Raw genomic sequence first — 21,038 nt, 5'->3', positions numbered from 1 at the left:
GGGGACTCCGTACCATGTGTATGAGACAAGTTAGTGTGTGAGTTTACGTTTTTTACCACCTTGTCATGGCAACCAAGGGTCACTTCAACATAGCAGTTTTGTCCCCTCAGTTGACCAGGTAACCCAGAACCTTGAGCAACAAGGTAGGGAAGACCTACAATTCCATTTGAACCTCTAAACTTCCCGGTGCTGTTCCAATACATAAGAAAAAAGAATAAAGAAAAAGCCAACCCAGAATAAAACTTGAAATTGACAGTACACCACTTACCAAATAAATACTAACATTGGGTGAAAGAAAAGCTAAAATGCCATTGAGCAGGAATATGAATGAAATAGGTGCAAATTGAAAACTAATAATGAACAAGAGAATGCTGTCAAAGAATAGTTCATCTCACCTCAGATATACTTGCTTCACAAGATCACCAGGACAACATCCAGTGAGTTTCCCACGCATTCCATGAGGGGAGACAACAACTGCATAAACATGCATCACAAGAGTCTGAGGGACTAAGTAGATCACTTTCAATCTGTTAAGACAATATTAGCCTTACATATTTCAAAGTGCATAAATAACTATAACAACAGTCCATTTTATCCTACATGATGCTAGAGCTCTTTAAAACTGTCGAGGGCGGCAGGAGTGAGACTGAGAATTTCACAATAAGATGCGAAAGCTAGAGGGAGCTAGAAATTTTAGATTGTTAACTGATGAAGATAATGAAACAAATGATGGTACAAAATTAGTTTATGAAAGGAGCAGCTGCATTGTAAAAGCATTTCTTCATTTGGCATCACACGACAAATATAAGGCATATTTGTAGTACAGAACTCAGCTCATATTTCTATTTTCTTTAATTCCAACACAAGGACATAATAAGACATCACTCATGCAAGTTGATATCACTATAAAAACCAGATATTTCTAACAGAAAACACACCTGAAATTCGGTCAGTGGAACGCCTACAAGAACTGCTGAGGAATGGTTCGATGTCACCACTTGAAAGTGCTCTAACATGCCTAAAAGTGAGCAAAAACAAACATGGACTAGAGGTCTGAAGCAAAGCTGAAAAGTATAGCAGCTTTTCAAAGCTAATAAAAGGTACAAATAGAATAAAAAGTTTGAGAGTGGGAAAAAAGGAACTAACTTGGCAGATACAATAACATGAACAAATATTGCCTCTTCTGTTGCAGCAAAAATAAACTCAGCCACAGGTTGACCCCTCCTACAAAGCACCAAGACAACTTCTTGAGAAAAGGCTTTAGACATTAAACCTGTCTCACAACTTCTCAAAGGCAATGAGTTCATGGCTCAGAAAAGAATGCATTTCCTAGATGCAAGGATTAAAGTGCAAAAATGGAAATTAGAATCTCGCTCAGACGTTATTAAATTGAGTGAGTTTTACGACCAGCAATGATCTAGGTTAGAATTGCAACCCAATGTGGAATAAAGCCCCAGCAGAATTCATTTCATCTCTTAAGTAAATCTCAAGAATAAATTTCCCAAGCCAAAGAGTTAATTTAGAGGCTTTATATGCTCCTCCTTTTTCATGTCACATTGAACACTTGGGAAACTAGCATAACTTAGTTATAGTTTCCAAGACAGGGCCTTTGTTTCAGAATATTCCCACTATAGCCTCTGTTTATGACCCATAGACTGTCATTTCTATGATCATTAGACGAAATCATGTTACTCGAAGTCAAACAATGAAGACAAAGTTCTAAATAAATAAATAGCATCAAGCCAAGCATGGAAACGGAAAGTTGATTACTGTCAACAACTCACATTGTATGATTAACCAGGTAGTATTTCCGATTTTATGCTATGACTTTTCAAGAATAGCCAAGAAATTGAACCATTATGAGCTCACAAAATTTCACAGAGCTACAATATTGGATTCAACTTTTCTCAGTCCTTTGGCACAAGACCCTGACAGTTCTTTTTTATTAGACAAACTCAAAAACATCAAAACAATTATTAGCATCATTTTAGACAAATTCACTATAAAACAACAAGATAAGATTCAGGGAATAGCTAGTGAGCAACATCATGACTAGAATTTCACCTAGGCAAATGCTTCACTAAAAATACAGACAGAATGAGATATATCATAATTCAGCTGCAGGTCTGATATGCAAGGTATTAAATATAAGAAAGCTCCAGAACTTCTCATAAGTTTCTTATGATAGCGAATATCATGTAATATTCAAATAACAATTTTCAACATTCAGACACATTGAAAACCCACGATGATTATCAATAACCAACCTGAACAGTTCTTCGTTCTGTGTAAATGGATGATATTTTGAAAATGCATCTCCAAATCGTACATATGAAAGCCCTCTGAGAGCTCTGTCAAATGGAATATAAGAATTGTCAATTAATGATTATGCATGTCAGTCAATCACAAGAAAGACAAGGCATAACCTTTCTATACAGTTTCTCAGAGCCTGTGACAGCGCAGCTGCAACTTCTTCTGAATCACCAGGAGCCACCCAAAGTCCAGATGCAAGAACTTCAATGCAAATTACAAAAGTTAACACCACCAATCAAATCGACCATCATATGATATGATTGAAGGAGCAAAGAAAGTAAAGCAATAGGGCAGAAGTGAAATAGTTTACTGAAATACAATATACCTCTCAATCTAGCAACACAAGGTTGTGCCTTCTCAACTATAGAGGAATGCTGCCCCGGGAGAAAAAGCCAAAGCTTGATCTTTTCATCTGTGGAATAAAACGAGCAGGGAGCAATTAGAAACACACAGATGTTGTTGTCTCGTCCATAAGTGCCACTTAGAATGTTTACCAGGATTATGCAAACCCTGGGAAGGGTCCCAGGGTCCTACGAAAGAATTTGTCCATGTGCTGAGAAACCCTTCCTTCTGCAGTTGCACATGTGCTGAAAGCACCGCCAGTGTTGCTGCATCTTTCTGGTCGACTTTCACACTTCACATATATCAAGCACAAAGGAATTAGTACATATCTAAACTCAACTAGTATATCCAACTAATCAACCAGAAAAAGGAATGGGAAAAAACACATATACAACAAGAACAAATATGAAAATCATACAAGCTAGTTCGGGTTATAAAATAAATTAAAGATATAAATCACCAATCTGAAAGTATAAATAATTCCCTAAAGCATGAGATAGTTTACATAACCATGATCCATTGACTTTAGTTATTCAATACACAGTTGCTTGGGGCATTAAAAAACTAAATTGTGTGACATGACCACTTTAATTAATCAAGCTAATCTGTTTACTCAATTATCTTTCAAAACATTCCTTTCAAATAATTCAATATATAATAATAACAAATGCTTCAAGACCACACCTCTTATCAGGCAGCGTATTGAAATCAAATTCATGAGGAAGAAACTGAAACCATGATATCTGATGCAAACCACCCTGGAAAAATATTGAACAAGATTATTTACATGACCTGATGAAAATAAGAAACAAAATACCAATACCACAAAGTCTGCAATGTAGAAGAAATCATATAAAGCAATATCATCAGTAATGAGAATGAAAATAGGAATACCCTTTACATAGCCTGCTGCGCAAAAAGTTCAGCAAAGGCAGGCAGTGATGGTTAAGCCAAAACAAGTGATTGGAAAGGACCAAAAGGTCCTATGATTCTTCTGCAACTAAATCAGATTGCATAAAGAAGAAAGGTTAATTTATGCGCCACCCTAGAGCCACAGGCATAAGTTCCCAGGTAGTGGAGAACCAACCACAGTAGGTGAGTAAGTTTTTACCTACTTATTAATGCTGTCAAGTCTATCCCATACATACAGAGAAGATAAGGAAATGATTGCATATCAGATACCATAAGTAGTGGTGTTAACTTCTTTAGTTCAACCAGATTGTTTTGAGAAGTAATACTTTTAATTGATATGTGTTGAAAATATGAAAGAAATTTATCACTATTCTGAAGCTTAGGATAATTGGCATAATTTACTTGTACATAAATGGCTTGTCCCCAGCAGACCAAATAAGTTTATCGCAATCCTTTTTAAAATTGAAGCTGCAGTTATGGACATGCTTACAGATTACTGGAGCTTCTAACTTCGGGCTAGAGTGCAAACCAGCACGTCCAAATAGGTAAGTTGACTCAGATGTGTTAGTGTGTGGTGATCCACATAATGCATGGATCCATCTATATGGCACGAAACTATCCTTTCGAATGGGATTTCCGTTCAAAGGCGCTGCAGTTGGTAACATTCCAGTGGTGCAGTGGGATTATTGTGCAAGAAAATTACCAAGCAAAACAAGCCATAACTAGATTGATGTTGCATATGCCACTATTAAAAATCAAGTTAGACTTATTCTACAACTAAATATAATGCAAGAACTTACAATCTTGAAGATATTTGTCCACATCCGTAATTTGCCTCACCGTTCAGGCAAAATTTCTTCAGCCTCCACCGAACTTAACAAACTTAACAACGCATGTCAAATACCTCTTCACTTAAAAGCTGGGCACACGCCAACTAATAAACTGAACATCAAGAAGTGGTCAGCATATCAGTAATTCATTTTCAGAAACACTCAATTAAGGGGAGAATAAACAATAATTCGTGAAAAAAAAATTACTTACAAACCCTTATAATCCATCACGCAAGCTACCAGTAGATTTTTTTCCCCCTCTTTTCTGAATAGTTTGCAGAAAAGTTAGTAGGAGAGCAAAGCGGCCCGATCTGACAAACAAGAAAATCCCCGTCAAGGAGAGCAAATGTAAGCACGCCTTAATGCTAATTATAAACAGAAACCGTATCAATTTCCTCAATAAGAAAAATAACAAACAAAAAAAGCTCTGAAGGGCGGAAGACAGTCACCGTTGCGCCGCGGCGGAAATCTGTGGAGCCCACGGCCGGAACTGGAAAAAACGATTGTTGCGTGTGGGAGCGGGCGTTACTGTGTGAGAATTTAGGGAGTGACAGTCTGAGCACGGGAGCGTCCAAAAATCGCGGTGGTGGGAGCGCTTTTCTTATTTTCTTCCACCCGAAAAAATAGATAGATTCCTTCTTTATTCTTCGGAGAGGTCATAAAAGTTAACTTGAGAAATAAGATTGTGTCTGATGTAAAAAGTAAATTTATACAACCTGTGAGTTTTTTTGCAACGGTAAACTTTTGAACAATAATAATAATAATAATTAAAAATGATGTTATCAAGTATATGTAATGGGATATAAATAAAAAATTACATCCAACGAAAGTTAGGGCCCAATATAATAAAAATAAATAAATAGACACATCTAATGAAAAATAAAATAGTTGTATATATTTCACTATGTATTTAGAGTGTGTTTCTTAAAATTGGACCCTTAAGATTGTTTAGTTGTATCTTAATTTATCTGTTTGAATTTTATTTTAAAACAAAAAAATCAATGGCTTTGTTTGGATTTGTATTCTCGCGTTTTTCGAAAAAAGATAAAACACACTCAATGTTTGTTTTTGTATTTTTACACATTATTTGCGTGCTTTTCTGTTTTTCAACTTTCTATATATATACATTATATAAAACAGACATGATTTGACAATAAATAATAATTTTTGTCTTTAAAAGATACAACATTAAACATAAAATATTTATATATATATACATATTTATATAGAAAAATAATGATTTGACAATAAATAGTTATTTTTGTCTCTAAAATCCCAACATCATACTTACACCGCTTATTTTTAAATATTTTAAATTACCCCAAAATACAAATCTAAACATATCATCTATTTTCAACACACACTTATTTATCTTTATTTTTCTCTCTCTATTTTCAAAACACAAAACAAAACAACTAAAACACAAATCCAAACACAATGAATATTGTTCTAATTATTTTTCTTTCCTTTGGATTGGGGGGAAAAAATTGGTCAGATCTAAAACAAATAATTGTAGATTCAATAAATCATATGAATCACTGATGATTATGTATAACTACACAACAATTACAATAATCACCACTAGAATGGTTATAATCAATAGTGAATCAGTTAAAATATTTTGTTGACCGACGAATTATTATTTATTGTGATTGCAGTTATGTTATAAGTGTTGCTTCTCTAAAATAGTTAGACCCAATAACAAGTTTGACCTAATAATAAAACGTTCCATTCTATTTTAACTTTTGCTGTATAAAAGGTTGTTTAATCAAATACCATTCATGCATTAGTTCAAATTAGGGAAATAACATTTTTTTTATCTCATAAGTTAATTCTATTTCACTTTTAATACTATTCATTACGATATTAATACTTTTAGTCCCGTAACTTATAAAATTAGTATTTTTGGTCTTCATCATTTTTTTAATCTACAATTTAAAGGTGAGCATGTGTCTAGTATGTGATCAAATTAAGTATTTTTTGCTAGAGATAAATTTGATTTATTTTTCTACTTGAGACTATTTCTGAAAAACAATATAACTACATTTCAAATTAATTAGATTCAAACATGTTTTTATTTGACATGTGAGTTTTACCATAAAATAATTTTACATACTTATAAGCCCCGTAGTTATCGTATGATTATTTATTTTTTATACGCTGTTGTAGGTATATTGGTAGATTGCAATTTAATAGAGACAACTTCGGATTTTGAAATAAAAAACCATTTAAATGGTCATAATCTATATTTTTTTCTAAATATTTTTTTTACATATTCTACTCAATCAAAACTGTTATATCTGACAACATCATATGTATGATATGTGGATGGACTTGCAATAACTATACTATATATTAATAGAGAACAATTATTTGGTGTATATTCTCTTTTTGTCTGTTTATTTTTAAATTTTTTATCTAATTTTCCACTCCCCATCATCTTTTGATAGTTATTTTTTTCTTTTAATTTTCATCCATCTTTTATTTTCACTATTTTTTTTTGTAAATTTAATATTTTTTATTATTTTGTAAACTTTAATAAATAATAATATTTTATTTTCAAAAGACACAAAAAAATGTGAGATGAAGAGAAAAAAAAATTATAAAAAGACACAAAACATAGTGAATTTATGAAAAAGAAAACATTATCCGAGAAAAAAGAAATGTGAGATAAAATAAGAAAAAAAGAAAAATCATAATGGTGAATTTATTAAAAATATAGAAGCTTGTAAGAAAAGATAAATATGGAGAATGTGGGGAATGAAAAAAACTAATTGTAACACGGTCTAACTCATAACTCAGATGGAGCTGTTAGTTGCTAACTAATAGCTCAACAAAGGCTTCGAGCCTATTAGTTAACTGCACCGATAGACTGATTGGCTTTTATTAAAATTATGAAAGTTTGTAAGGTTAAAAAATATCGAGAACATAAGAGAAAGAAATGGAGTAGCGGGTTGAGGGAAAATATAATTTTAGAAAATAAAAAAAAAATATCTAGAAATACTATTATGAACAATTTTTTTGGAAGAATAAATGAATGAAAAGAGTAAATGGGATAGTTAAAAATTGGTACGACCATCATTTTTTATTTTATAATAATATAAATATTCAACAAAAATTATTATTATAATTATTTTTTTAATTAATAATAATTTGCTTACAAAAATGATATAATTGAAAGTAGAAAGGGAAAGGCACCACTCACCTGTTTTCCGATCCGGTCACTTCCTCTCCAATAGATCCTTTTTGAACCGAGCCGCTGCGTGGAAGGACTCCGGCTCACAAGGTCGAACAACCCCCGCTTCCCCGACAATTTTACCAGGCTCCACTTCAGTAATTCGGAATTATTGCAAGCACAAATTACAACTGCAATTAATCGAAAACAGTCAGAGGGCAGTTGGAGAGCACACACTAAGTGTGATAGTTTGCGGAGATTTCTAAAACCTCCATAACTAAAAACCCTTACTCGCCAGATCCAACGCCATGTTAAGGAAACTTTTATGGATACTCTTGATTTCTTTTCCGTTATTCGCGATTCTCTGCGCTTCGTTCTCTGAAGAAAACCCCACGGATCGCCGGGTTCTGGTCCTGCTCGATGATTTCGCGATTAAGTCGTCGCATTCTCTCTACTTCAAGTCGCTTGAAAGCCGAGGATTCGACCTCGATTTTAAGCTCGCTGATGATCCCAAACTCGCCTTGCAGAGATACGGACAGTATTTATACGACGCTGCTATTCTCTTTTGCCCGACCGTCGAACGTAAGTGCACACTATACACAATTGAGTATTGGAAGCTTTATTCCTTTGTTCATATACAAGTTCCATTTCCTATTTGCCTGAAATTAGAGAATTTACTTCTTGCAGTTCTATTTTTATTAGAATGATCTTGTTTTTTTGTTAATTGTTATTTATGTCTTCTTGCTGGTGCAAAATTAGGGTTTGGTGGTTCCATTGACGTGGCATCATTCCTAGATTTTGTTGATTCTGGTCATGATTTGATCATTGCTGCTGATGCATCTGGTTCTGAATTGATTCGAGAGATAGCGGTTGAGTGTGGGGTTGACTTTGATGAGGTAGAAATCTATGATTTGTTCTGGTTTCTTGTTCCTGTTTGTTGTTTTTCTATCATCTGGAAATACTGTTTGATTTACCCTGGAAAATGACAACGCTTTTGTAGTATTCTAAAGCATATTTTGCATAGGAATAACTGTTAATCTTTAGAGTTTTTAACAATAGGATCCAGCCGCTTTCGTGATCGATCACACGAGCTATGCAGTTTCAGAGACAGAAGGGGATCACACGTTGATTGCCAGTGATGATTTCATTCAATCTGAGGTTGTTTTGGGCAGCAAGAAAATAGAGGTAATTTTTCGTGATGTTGTCCTTTGAATTACCTGATCAGCTGCTGCAATTGCTCCCACTGGCATGACATCCCATCAAATGTTAGTCAGGGAAATCCTAGTTTCTGATCGTGGTAAAAGCTTTTGTAGCTCTCCTTATGGATTCAAGTATTCTGATCTTTGTAAAGCAGGTTCTTAGTTCTTGTTTTGCAGTGCTTTCTTTTCTTCTGATTATCTTTTACTTTTGAGAAGCAAAAATTATTTGGTGGACTGCATTTGTTTTACAATTTACCGAAGGAAAATGAAATATAAAATGGAAAGGCTTGGTTCCCTTATAACCTTATCAAACAGAAATTCCATATGTATGCTATGAATTAATTTATTGGTGACTGGACACTCTTTTCTGTTCAAGGATCTTGAAGTTTATCCGCAGGTTGGTAGGTTTTAGTTTATCATTTCCAGTATATATTTTTTGAATTATCTCATAATTTTGGTTGCTGCTATATTTTCCTCGGCTTTGCCATTAAACACATAGTAGCCAGTGGGATAATGTTTGCTTTGATTTTGTGGGGACTGTTTCCACGCAATAGTAGGAATCTAACCTTTATGTTCTTTGTTGTTAATTCTGCCTCAGGCTCCTGTGCTTTTTAAGGGAATTGGTCACTCGATAAATCCTGCAAACAACTTGGTAAGGTCTCTCCAATTACGAAGGATAGAACCTACATGTTTGGGCTGTAAATGTTATCCAGTTCTGTAATTCAAAATGATATCTGCTTTAAATTTCAGGTGCTAAAAGTTCTCTCTGCTTCACCGGCAGCGTACTCGGCCAACCCAAACTCCAAGTTATCCACTCCTCCCTCTTTGACTGGGTCGGCAATCTCTCTAGTCTCAGTTGTGCAGGTATACCAATTAAATCAATACCCCTTCCTAAACCTGCCACTCCAGAAAAGGTTTTGCTTGCTTGCCTAGATGCTGAACTAAATTCATTTTGCCCTCTTTTAGAATATATTCCTATTATGTTTGAAGAAACCTTCCTTGCTGCCCTACAAGATGAATGCAACTACTATTATCATTTAATGGAAGCTTGAGTTATATTGCTCAAATTTACTGTATCAAGCTTCTTGCCATTTTCCTCTGAAAAATCCACTTTCGAGGTCTGGTTCTTCAGTAAACAGCACGAATATTGTTTTGACCCTTTAAAGCATCTTGCTGAGTGAAAGTCACGAATCTAATGATTGGAAGTTGCAGGCCAAGCTTGCTATCTTGGTTCTATCCAATCTTGGCTGTAATGATAATAAACTGATAATTTATCCCAAAAGAATGTCAAGATAATATAGTACTTTAATAAGATATGGCTGATATGAGTCTTTCATTTTCCTTCTCTATGATCTCAAAATAAAACCAAACATTTTTTCATTAGATATTTTCTAAACTTAAAAACTGCTATCATTGCAAACAAGCTCAAAGTTGGTCTGGACCTGAGCAGTTTCTTTCTTATGCAAGGTCTAAAATAAAACTACCTTGCCAAGAGATGGAGGCAACTCTAATGTATAATTGTATTAGGCTTCAGTGCATAGATAATTCTTGTTATCTATTCAATTAAGAAAGTAAAAGGCAAAACTATTTGGTGAAAAATGGTATGTTTGGTATTCCAGTGAATGTGACTTTGGGGAATTATTTGGAGTTACCTACAACTATTGATGATTCATTTGTTTCCATCAGAAATTGATAATTCTTTTGCTTTTCAGGCAAGAAATAATGCTCGAGTTCTGATATCTGGCTCACTGAGCATGTTCAGCAACTGGTTAGTACAATAATATTAATTGTTCTTGTCATGCATTAATCCAATTAACGTATTTTGTTTTGCATTCAGGTTTTTCCGATCTGGAGTCCAGAAAGCTGGGAGCACTACCAAGTGAGTGAGTTGCAATGCTATTGGTTTGGGCGGGGATTTTACCTATGATCACGAAAATATATCTGCTTATGTGAAATACCTTTCTAGATTGTGGTTCTTTTGGTCTTCTCCTGGGGGATATTCCCTAGTAGACAATTAAGGGTGTGTAATCTCAGCAATGATACAGAAATTTAGTTTCACTATAGTGTTCTTAATATTGTCGTCTTGTTAACAAATCAATCTTTCTGTGAAGATTAAATGACAACCACATTATTTGATAAACAGATACGAGAAATGTGGGAATGAGCAATTTTTGACTGAACTTAGCAAATGGGTTTTCCATGAGAGAGGTCACCTGAAGGTTTGCTCTTTGTCTGAAGCTCTCTGATTCCATGCTGCAAACTGTTGATTCCGCAGTTTTCTGTTTTGGCCAACTCGTCTTTTCTTTGGGCCCTATGGTATTTCATCAACTCCACTGTTTTTCCTTAGAAGGAGATTCACAATAGCAGACCCATGGGCCTTGTCGGAGCTATCCTTTTTGTTATTTTTGGTTCCCTATCTTAATTTTATTTTTGGGTATGTTCCTGTTTCCAGGCTGTGAATGTTAGACATCACAAAGTTGGTGAGGTAGATGAACCCTCAATATACAGGATCAAAGATGATCTGGTAATAATATGTGCTCAGAATGTTTACTGCATATGGAGAATATTAGATTGAACTAAAAGGATTAAATGGTTTGAGTTAAGCTTTTGATTGAAACTTTAATTTGGTTGAAGGATTATTCTGTTGAAGTATATGAATGGTCTGGTACGAGTTGGGAACCGTACGTGGCTGATGATCTTCAAGTTCAGTTTTATATGATGAGCCCCTATGTTCTGAAAACCCTATCAACTGATCAGAAGGTGCTGTTTTTATTTATTGTCTAATACAGTACTTGCGACTATGTTTTACATTCCAACATGTATGCTTCATTCCTTTTCTAATATGGCTTTCCACAGGGTCGTTATTATACATCGTTCAAAGTTCCGGATGTCTATGGTGTTTTTCAATTCAAGGTTGAGTACCAGAGACTTGGATATACAAGCTTAAGTCTATCCAAACAGGTAATTCTCTCTCTATATCATGATGATGTCTATGTTAATTGTTAACTATTACCTATCGTGTTGTTCTAACTTGCTATCTTCCTGTCTTTTCTGCTTTTTAATGGGAATGTTGATCAATGTCAACTGGAGATTTCAATTTTGACCTGATACGTATGAATGTTCATTTTTCTTTGTGGTCTTCCTACTCTGTGAAGTGGAAAGTAGTGAATGGTTACACAGGTTTGTGATTTTGGGGTGAAACAAGAATTTGCTCGTAGCTTACAAAACTGCAATAAGTATCTTATTAGAAAAAAGGTATTATGGTACAAAGTTTTTGGATTTTTTTATGGCAAGATATGGACTAGATATGTCCAATCATTGTCTGCAATTATTCCTTTCAGACATTTGAGCCCATGTACCTGTTTTGATCTTGTGGAAGTTTCTCTGATCTTCTACACTCTATCCATGAGGACTGAGGATTTCAGCTTTAAGAAACTTGAACCTAAAAGTATAGTAAATGTGTATTTCGTTTTCTACTCTGTGTTGTGTTTCCCTCAAGTGCATGTCCAAAGTTTTTTCTTCTGTATGGATCATACTATTACATAAGTTGCTTGTTCTGAAAGTTGGCTGGCTTTTCTTTTAACATCCAGCTCACATTTCATATTACATGGCTTGTGAAAAACGCTGAATTTCTAATCTGCAGATTCCCGTTCGACCATTTAGACACAATGAGTACGAAAGGTTTATACCTGCTGCTTATCCATACTATGGAGCATCATTCTCGATGGTACCTCCCTTTCTGATTTTTTTTTTTTTATTTCCCTGCTGTTCAATGTCTTAGCTACTTTTCTGCACAGACTTTTACTTTCCGTGGTTCTGGGTGATGTTTGATATTGGTTTTTGGGAATTAAGTATTAAGAAAATATTCTCCTCCTTTGGTTTCAATGGGAAATGCAGAGGAAGTGTTGCATATACTTATGGAGGCATCTATTAATTTATACATCTGTTATACTTGTATTTTTGTGATACCGATTTTCATTCTAGAAAAGTTTAGAATTGATAATTTATCTCGCCATGTGATGCGACTTGATTCTCCCTGCTATTCTTTTTTCCTCACTGAAATCCTAGGTACAACTTAACATTAAGTTTCTTTCTGTAGCCCCTCTCAGCAAACAATCTTCTTAATTATATATCTTTTGCAGTATGGCAAACCATTTATATTGTCTTTCTACACCTTGTATTTTATTGATAACTGATTGTATTGCTGGTTAGTTTGCTGTGGATTTATATTTTAGTAAATTACCATGTTGCTGCATGACCGTTTGATTAATAATGCAGATGGCGGGTTTCTTTATCTTCACCATGGTGTATCTGTACACAAAGTAGCTGGTCAATTTGGTTGCGGATGGAAATATAGATTCAGGAACTGTTGTTAGTTTAACCAGGGGATGAATTTTAAGGTATCAGACATTTGTTCACTTAAGTCTAATACTTTTTAAGCAAGAGAAGCTAGGCACTGCTGGCACGAGTATACTTTTTCTAAGTGAATCAGAAGGTATAGTTCACTTTATCATTTTTGGACTTGTGTCGTAAATCTTGGTAATTGAGGAAGAAATGAGTTTTATTTACTGTTTCTGGATTTGTGGTTGAGTTTTTCAATTTCTGTCATTATTCCAGTATTCAGATTCAGTTCAGAACATTTTGCTAGTGCAGTTTATTCCCTGCTCTGCTTTAGGAATTAGGCAACTTACTGCTAGTTCTTATTTTCCACTAGTATTCAGAAATGAGCTTGTTTTTCTACCTCCGCAAATGTCCAAAACATTCTAATCATAAAGCTGGAAGATTATTGATAACATCTGTCAACAGAACTACTGAGGTACATAAATTAAGTTGCATAGAAGTTCGGAAAATCTTTTCATTATTCTGACCACTGGTACCTTATGTCTTGTTCCTACTTGCTACGTTGAATAGAAACTCTGGCATACTGTATAGACTTGCTGAACCTTGCAAATAGTACTGAGGTGGCTGGGCAACGCTTGGAACAGTTGCCTATACCTTTTCATTTTGTGACCTTAATAGATCTATAATCTTACCATCTTGAAAAATTGGGGAAAACATGTTCTCTAAAGAACATTCATGGTTCTGTGACGAAACCTACACGAGTCTCAGAAGTGTAATGTATTGCCATGGGTCAAATATCTTGTACTGGATCAATATGCTTTGTGATATCACACTTCTGTGAGAGCACAATATCTTCTTGTGTGCACGTTAGGGATAATGACATTGTTCTTTGTTGAAATTTGGTGTAACAATATGTAGATTATATGTGGGTTGAGAAATTATGTTTAATGCTCTTGGTTTGTTTTCTCCCAATAAATAGATCTATCATATAGTTAGAATTCACATAATTTGTTGATATTAACAAGAGAATTTAAGGAGAATTCATATGTATCATAATTGATTTTTTACCGACTTATTGCAGGTCAAATAAATTTTACTTCAAATTAGATTATATGCATCTTCACCTTTATCATGGTAATTTAGTTGTAAAAGATTTGTTTAACCTACATGAAGTCAATTGGGGTAAACATGAATTTTTCTTCATTGTTTTTGGTTGATGTCAGCAAATTTGGAAATTTTACTAACATATGAATCTATTTGTTAAAAAGAAACAAAGATTGGTGTTATTAAATATACATTTTCAAATTATATGGAATTTATGTTTAATTATATCAAATTTCAAGATGAGTGGTATAATAATCCGTCTTTGTTATGCTTTGAAATAACTATGGATGGAATTCCTCAAAGTCAATCCACAATTAGGATGATGCCTGAAGCCTGTTTGTTCTGCCCCTGTGGGCCGACATCAACTGACGGTGGCTGAGTTTAGGCAGTACGACCCAGATCATTTGATATGATAAGTTGAGCTCTTCGGATCACAGTATTCGGATGCTTAGAATTATGATTTATGAGCATAATAAGCTATAATTTTAAGTGTGGCATTGCTAGCTACTAAGATAGTCAAATGAAAACAACCTTAGTTAAGTTATGGATATACTGGACAAATAAGATTATCGTTCTTAATGATTATTGGAGGACAAATAACGCATGATTCTTGGCTAGTGGAGTGACTTGTAATTCTTGAAGCTTTACCAAAATGTGGGATCCACATCGGGGTGGTGATATCGCCCCAAAGTTCATATTCTGCTACCTGTCAAATTTTATTTTATTTTTTAAAAAAGTATAAGTCTGAAGTATATAGATGTCTATTTAAAACTTAATTTATCTTAATTAGTTTTTTTGGCCAAGAATAATTGCTGCATCAGTTTAAATAACACCAAAGCTTGTTATAACAGGGAAGAAGAACTCCATCCACTTTGAAAAGAGCTTCAGTTTGCGAATTAAAGGAAATCCTGTGGCAATTTTGAAAATTTTTACTCTTAATTTAGAGAACAAATCAAACCAAACTAATCACATGATAAGTATTATATTTTTTTAATTGAACTGTACGCCAATTACACGATTAAGTACAGTACACTTGTTATATAATTACTTCAAATCTTAGAGATGCGATAGCCGGCTAGAAACTAGAAGCACTGAAATGAAAAATTCATTCATACAAACTTTTAATCAAATGATCACACACAACGAGCAAGGAAAACAAAGGAAAACAACAGGTAGCAGTAAATTAAAAGCATGCAACACAATGAGAAAAACACTAGCTATAACAGTACAGAGCATGCACTTGATCAACATTTTATCAGCAGTGGAAGGACTGGAGAATATTGCACTTGGCAGGGAGCTGCATGGCGAGGGCAGGGTCTATCCCAAGAGCAGGCAAAACCTTGTTGTTCTTGAAAGTGCAGAGGCACGGCAGGTCCGCCTTCTCGAGGGCGGCACAGCAGGCTGAGGAAGGCGGCAGAGCAGCTGGGCCGATGACGGCGGAGCGGCACGCGAACAAATCATCAGTGCTCATGCCACAGATGGCATGTTCATTGTTTGCCTTGGCCAGCCCTATTGCTGAAGCAATGATCAGAAGAAGCATTGCCACAACAGGTACCCTAGCGGTGTTGTGCGCCTCCATTTCTCAGTTGAAATCTTTTACTGAAAAAGAAAGAAATTATGCAGGGTTGATCTTCTTGATTTGCTGTGTTCATTTCCTGCATGTATTGGGGTTTATATAGAGATGGGGTGCATGGGCGATTAATTAAAAATAATAGTTACTAGTTGCATGCATGTATTACTGTGGGCTCTGCATGTGATTGATTTAAATAATTATATTAGTATATACATATATGTGTGTGCTCACAATTTTTTGAGAAGAAAAATATTTTAAAATTTGTGGATGAATTGGGGTACATATATAAGTAACAATTACGAGTATTTATTGGGTCTGGATCCGAATAATTATTCGCTCATCTATTCCAAATCATATTTTTGTTTCAGTTTCCGTGAAAGAAAATGACATTCTTTTAGTTATAATTGACAAAAATAGAATGGGAAAAAAAAAAACTTAAAAATTAATGGCCATTCTCTGGCTTTGTCAAGTTATTACAATTTCCATTACTTAAAATTAAACAGAATTAAATTAATTAAAGATGTGAAGATCTCGTGAATGGTGATGATTACTAGGGGCGGTGGGAAACTTGGCTGTATACATCACGGGCTTTCTTGATGAACGATTTTGAGATAATTAAGACTGTCCTTAAACATGTGAACCTCTCAGTCTTTACTTATGGACTTTATCCTATTGTTAAATAATAAGTAATCAAGAAAGTATGTATATATTTATATAATAATCTTATTTTATTATAATTTGGATAAGGTACGTGACGTTATTCTTATATATTTTATGAAAAATTCTAATTCAAATTGAGTTTGGTCAAATTTGAACTGATTATATGACTAGTGCAGTATACTTGTCGTACGATTGATAGAAAAAATGACCAATTACGTGACGAGTATATTATACTTGCTCTATAATTGATTTGTTTCTACTAAAGTTAATTTGGGTAAAAATTTCATATTATACATATAAATTATTAATTTACTTTAGGTGGTCTCATCACATTGACCAATTTTCAGGGTGATGAATGGCAATCAATTTAAACACACTATGAATGCGTGTCAAGTGTCAAACTACAAAATTCTCCTCTCTCAATTTAGTAAAAAAAATCCTTTTTACAATGTTTCAGCGGTTGTTTATACTACTTCTGGCAATTAATTTTGGTCTCTTTTACCCCTTCATTAATTATCTACATGTGGATAATATTGCCTTGTTAAGGCTAATATAGTAAATACACGCAACTCTAAAAATGTGGTCTCTTTTTCATCATCTTTTTGTGGGAGTTACTTCTTTGTTCTTTGTTAAGTTTTTCCTCCCATCACATAGACAACTTTCTGTTCAACTTATCAATTACGTTGCGTGTGAATAATAATTTAACCATATTTTGAATTAACATATTTATAATTATAGATTTCAATCCCCAGCAACAAAACTTATGATTCGTTTGGATGATTTAAATTCACAGATCATTAAACTCTACTTTTGAACTATATTTCATTAAATAAACTTTATTTTTTCAATGACTTTAGATAAGTGAAGGATTGTCCATTTTTTAATTCAAAAAATTTGTATGTTTATAAGATAAAGTCATTGACATACAATTTACATTTAAATTTATATGTAATAATATATATCATATTTACTTGATTTATTTAATTTTACATACTGAACTTTATCAACTAAGGATTATATATTATAAATTTGAAAATATCTATAGTTATTTATTTATTTTAAAATGTGTGTGTGCACAATTTAATTTCGTATCATATTTATTTAATAAAATAAAAAATAAATAGCTAATTAAATTTTAAATGTGTACGAATAAAAACATATTAATAAGTAATTTGCGAAAGATATAAATATAGTAGGGGCATTTTAGGCGACTCATACAGACAAATATACCTACATAATTACATACCTATACGTAAATTATACTTGTGATCCAAAATTTCCAACTAGTATTAATGAAAATTTCTGAAAGCTAGAACATTGTTTTCCTCCATCTAATTAATGTCCATTAAAATAAATCACTTAAGGAACCAGCAAAAAATAATTAATGCAGTTGGAAAAATATTAATTATATTATAATACATTCTCTTAACTATAAATGCAATTTTTTATATATGAATTACTTGGGCAATTAAAATAATTTTGGAGTAATAAATATATAATAATTTTATCGTTCGCTTCTAAAATTTGGTATAATTATACGTAAATTCTATATAATTTAAAAAGTTACATTTGATACTCTTATTACTTTTTTTTTTTTTATCTAATTAATAAATAGATGGACTCGTTCGATTAAGTTGGTGGAATTTGCATGTAGGAAAAGACATTTTTATCCTTATTAAGGATAATTTCGTCTGAACAAATCCATATCAAACAATTATTGGCTTGGCAATAGCACGTCGAGAGCACTACAAAGCACGTGACTATAAGAATCTAGTGACGTAGCGTAGAATGTTTTGAAAACAAATCTTGGGTGTAAACCAATAAGTGGTGGACACGGAGCGCTGTATGTGACGCGTCGTTTGGGGCGGTGAAGAAACAGCTGCAAGGAAGTGGTGCGAAGCAGGCGGTGAATTCCCAATTCCATTTCTAATCAGTTTCGTTTGTACTTTTGTTCCGCGTTTTGAGGATCTACGCTAACTTTCCGAAACAAACAGCTCCCGCCTGCTGTGCTGAAATGACCAAATTGCCATTCCAGCTAAAATATTTTTGTTTGAAAAATTAAAGTTAAAAATACCGAAACCTTTTGACACTAGAATTTGACATTCTGCGTCTAATAATTAATTAGTAGCCGACGCAATGATGACATTAAATGTATTTGAAAAAAATAGACATCAGTGCATACTATGGTTAGTATTCTTTGAAATAAATAATATTACACGAGCGAGTTCACATTCATACAATTTATATAATGATAACATTAAAATTACATCACTGATAATTAATAAATTACACATACTCGTGCAAGAACAAGTAAACTAGTAAAAGAACTCTTTGATTACTACTACAAAGTACCAAACCAGTTCAGACATTATTGTAATGTCTTCCAAATTGGTAAAGTTGGATTAATTATGGTTGCATGATGAAGAAGCTTTTGACTTAATTTGTCCGTATTAACATGAATAACCATGACTTTTTACAGTTTTGATAACTAAGTTCTTATCCCATCTACAGGCATTTATGTATTACTTTCATTCCAAGTCATTTTCCCTCTATATATATATGCACAACAGGTTCTTGTTTCCTGGCTACATGATCAAGCATCCAGGTATTTCTTACATTGTCATACCAGGTTTGTTTCCTCTTCTACATTCTAAGTGTTTTCCATACTATTTGCAAGATTGTTATTACAATGCAATGCATTCTTGTTGTCGTAGTCTCGTAAGCAGGATCTACGATATTGTTTTGGGTTGTTCTTCACATCTTTGTGTACAGTTTTTGTGCACTTTATTCGATCTTTAAATTATATATAGTCTGTTTACACAAGTTATTCTTGTCTTCAGATAACACATACATCTACTAGACTACTAGAAACGTCAACATTATTTACAGAAATCACATCTATTTTTTTGAAAAGTTATACATACATCTCAAAAAAACGTCAATATCATTACACAAATTACCTCTATTTTTCTGCTGTTAGGGATGGTTTCTGTAATTATGTAAAATGTAAGGGTGATTAAAATGTTAAATTGGGTTAAACTCGTTGTGGCAATTCCAACTAAGGGATTTTTAATCACCACATAATATCTATCTTATTAAAACTCGTTAAGACATTGTCCAACTTGAGCATTGTATCCATGTTTATAGTTGATTTGTTTAAGGTGGTAAATGTCACTCACTTGGGTCGTGGCTTCTTACTTGGTAGTGAACAAATACTAGTGAACTTTCCCTTTTCGAACGCCGTTAAACTGTTGAGTAAATGTAGGGGTAGTTCCTTCTTCACTTCCGTTCCTTGCTGACAAAGATTTGTTAATCATTTCATGTGCATAAACATAAATATAATATATAGTATAGTAGAGAGGAAGAAGAAGAAGAAGAAGAAGACATTGCTTCCCGCGTTTTCCATCTGCGATGTCTGAATAAAGACATGCGTGCAAGCTATTTCCTTCATAAATCTCAACCCACCACCACATCTATTGGCTGCTCAACGGTTTCAATTCTCTTTAAGCTTCTTCATTCCTCATCAGCCTCAACCTTTATCTCCCTCTACACATTTCCCATTTCTTTTATTTATTATATATATACAACATCACTTTCCTTTCTCTCTATTTTCCCTATAAAACTTATCCAATAAACACTCTCTTTTTTCCTGTTATTGGCATAGAAAATCCACTCATTTTCTTGCACATTCTTTCTATGAATTAGGTACTTGTTTGATTCAAACTTGTCTGTTTCGATTTTGGTTTGTTCATTTCTTGCAAATTTTGGTTGAGAGCTTCTCTTGAAACTGATTTCCCCATAATTTGTCTGAAGCAATCTGCTAAAGTTAGAAAGTTTTGATCTTTTTTCCATTTTCTATCTATAGATCTCAATTATTGGGAGGATGGGAAGCCATATGAGCAAGAACCCTTGTGAAACTTCTGCTGCAAATGCAATCAACAATTTGCAGTACACAACTGAGCTGAATTCGTACGAGGCTGCCTGCAGGGTTGATGTCGATCTGCAGTCGTTCGACACGACCCTCCAAGTTCGGACCAACAACGTTATCAACTCAATTGCTGCCGGAGTAGAAGTCCGAGCCTTGTCCTTCGATTCCCTGAGAGAAGTCACAGAATGCCTCCTTGAAATGAACCAGGAAGTTGTTAAGGTTATCCTGGATTGCAAGAAGGACATTTGGAAGAATCAAGAATTGTTCGAGCTCGTTGAGGAGTACTTTGAGAACAGCCTCAAAACTCTTGATTTCTGTGCAGCGCTGGAGAAATGCCTCAAGTCTGCCAGAGACAGGCAGTTGCTTATCCATGTCGCGCTCCAGCAGTTTGAGGAGGAAGACGGGGTCGAAGGGAACAATGGGAGGTATTTGAGAACTCTAGAGGAGTTGAAGAATTTCAGGGATGCAGGGGATCCGTTCACAGAAGAGTTCTTTCAGATTTTTCAGTCAGTTTACAGGCAGCAAATGCTGATGCTGGAGAAGTTGCAATCCAGGAAGAACAAACTGGACAAGAAATTGAAGTACATTCACGCCTGGAGGAAGGTCTCCAGCATTATATTTGCAGCTACTTTTGCGGCTGTGCTGATTTGCTCAGTGGTGG

General features: G+C 34.1%; 4 protein-coding genes across 5 annotated transcripts in view; 2 read left to right on the top strand and 2 right to left on the bottom strand.

Annotated features, from left to right (window-relative positions):
- Positions 1 to 5,058, bottom strand: part of LOC105169613 (mediator of RNA polymerase II transcription subunit 13) — a gene marked incomplete in the record, with an annotated part of 19,878 nt that extends 14,820 nt beyond the window's left edge. The window contains 12 exon segments of the mRNA XM_011090048.2: positions 1 to 189; positions 396 to 474; positions 939 to 1,018; positions 1,147 to 1,224; positions 2,268 to 2,351; positions 2,427 to 2,514; positions 2,639 to 2,725; positions 2,808 to 2,947; positions 3,340 to 3,413; positions 4,368 to 4,509; positions 4,609 to 4,708; positions 4,847 to 5,058. Coding sequence (XP_011088350.1) covers positions 1 to 189; positions 396 to 474; positions 939 to 1,018; positions 1,147 to 1,224; positions 2,268 to 2,351; positions 2,427 to 2,514; positions 2,639 to 2,725; positions 2,808 to 2,947; positions 3,340 to 3,413; positions 4,368 to 4,391 — 923 coding nt within the window.
- On the top strand, positions 7,607 to 13,352 carry LOC105169612 (dolichyl-diphosphooligosaccharide--protein glycosyltransferase 48 kDa subunit). The gene is made up of 13 exons (XM_011090047.2): positions 7,607 to 8,154; positions 8,332 to 8,468; positions 8,632 to 8,757; positions 9,370 to 9,423; positions 9,522 to 9,635; positions 10,484 to 10,539; positions 10,609 to 10,650; positions 10,915 to 10,990; positions 11,224 to 11,295; positions 11,406 to 11,531; positions 11,628 to 11,732; positions 12,415 to 12,498; positions 13,050 to 13,352. Exons 1-13 carry the CDS (start codon positions 7,881 to 7,883, stop codon positions 13,095 to 13,097), a joined length of 1,314 nt encoding a protein of 437 aa, XP_011088349.1. The 5' UTR covers positions 7,607 to 7,880; the 3' UTR covers positions 13,098 to 13,352.
- On the bottom strand, positions 15,300 to 15,875 carry LOC110012460 (putative lipid-transfer protein DIR1). The gene has a single exon (XM_020696268.1). It carries the CDS (start codon positions 15,793 to 15,795, stop codon positions 15,472 to 15,474), a length of 324 nt encoding a protein of 107 aa, XP_020551927.1. The 5' UTR covers positions 15,796 to 15,875; the 3' UTR covers positions 15,300 to 15,471.
- LOC105169611 (UPF0496 protein At4g34320) overlaps positions 19,010 to 21,038 on the top strand; it is a 2,719-nt gene continuing 690 nt past the window's right edge. The window contains exons 1-2 of one of the 2 annotated variants that reach the window (XM_011090044.2): positions 19,010 to 19,078; positions 20,315 to 21,038. The exon at positions 20,315 to 21,038 is cut by the window's right edge and continues 690 nt beyond it. In XM_011090044.2, coding sequence (XP_011088346.1) covers positions 20,333 to 21,038 — 706 coding nt within the window. In that variant the 5' untranslated portion in view covers positions 19,010 to 19,078; positions 20,315 to 20,332. Of the gene's footprint in view, positions 19,079 to 19,796; positions 20,155 to 20,314 lie in introns of those variants that run through there. The other variant, XM_011090045.2, reaches the window with a different exon arrangement.

Source organism: Sesamum indicum, linkage group LG8 (assembly GCF_000512975.1).
Source record: "Sesamum indicum cultivar Zhongzhi No. 13 linkage group LG8, S_indicum_v1.0, whole genome shotgun sequence".
Classification (NCBI taxonomy): domain Eukaryota; kingdom Viridiplantae; phylum Streptophyta; class Magnoliopsida; order Lamiales; family Pedaliaceae; genus Sesamum; species Sesamum indicum.
This window is presented reverse-complemented; position numbering and strand designations above follow the sequence as displayed.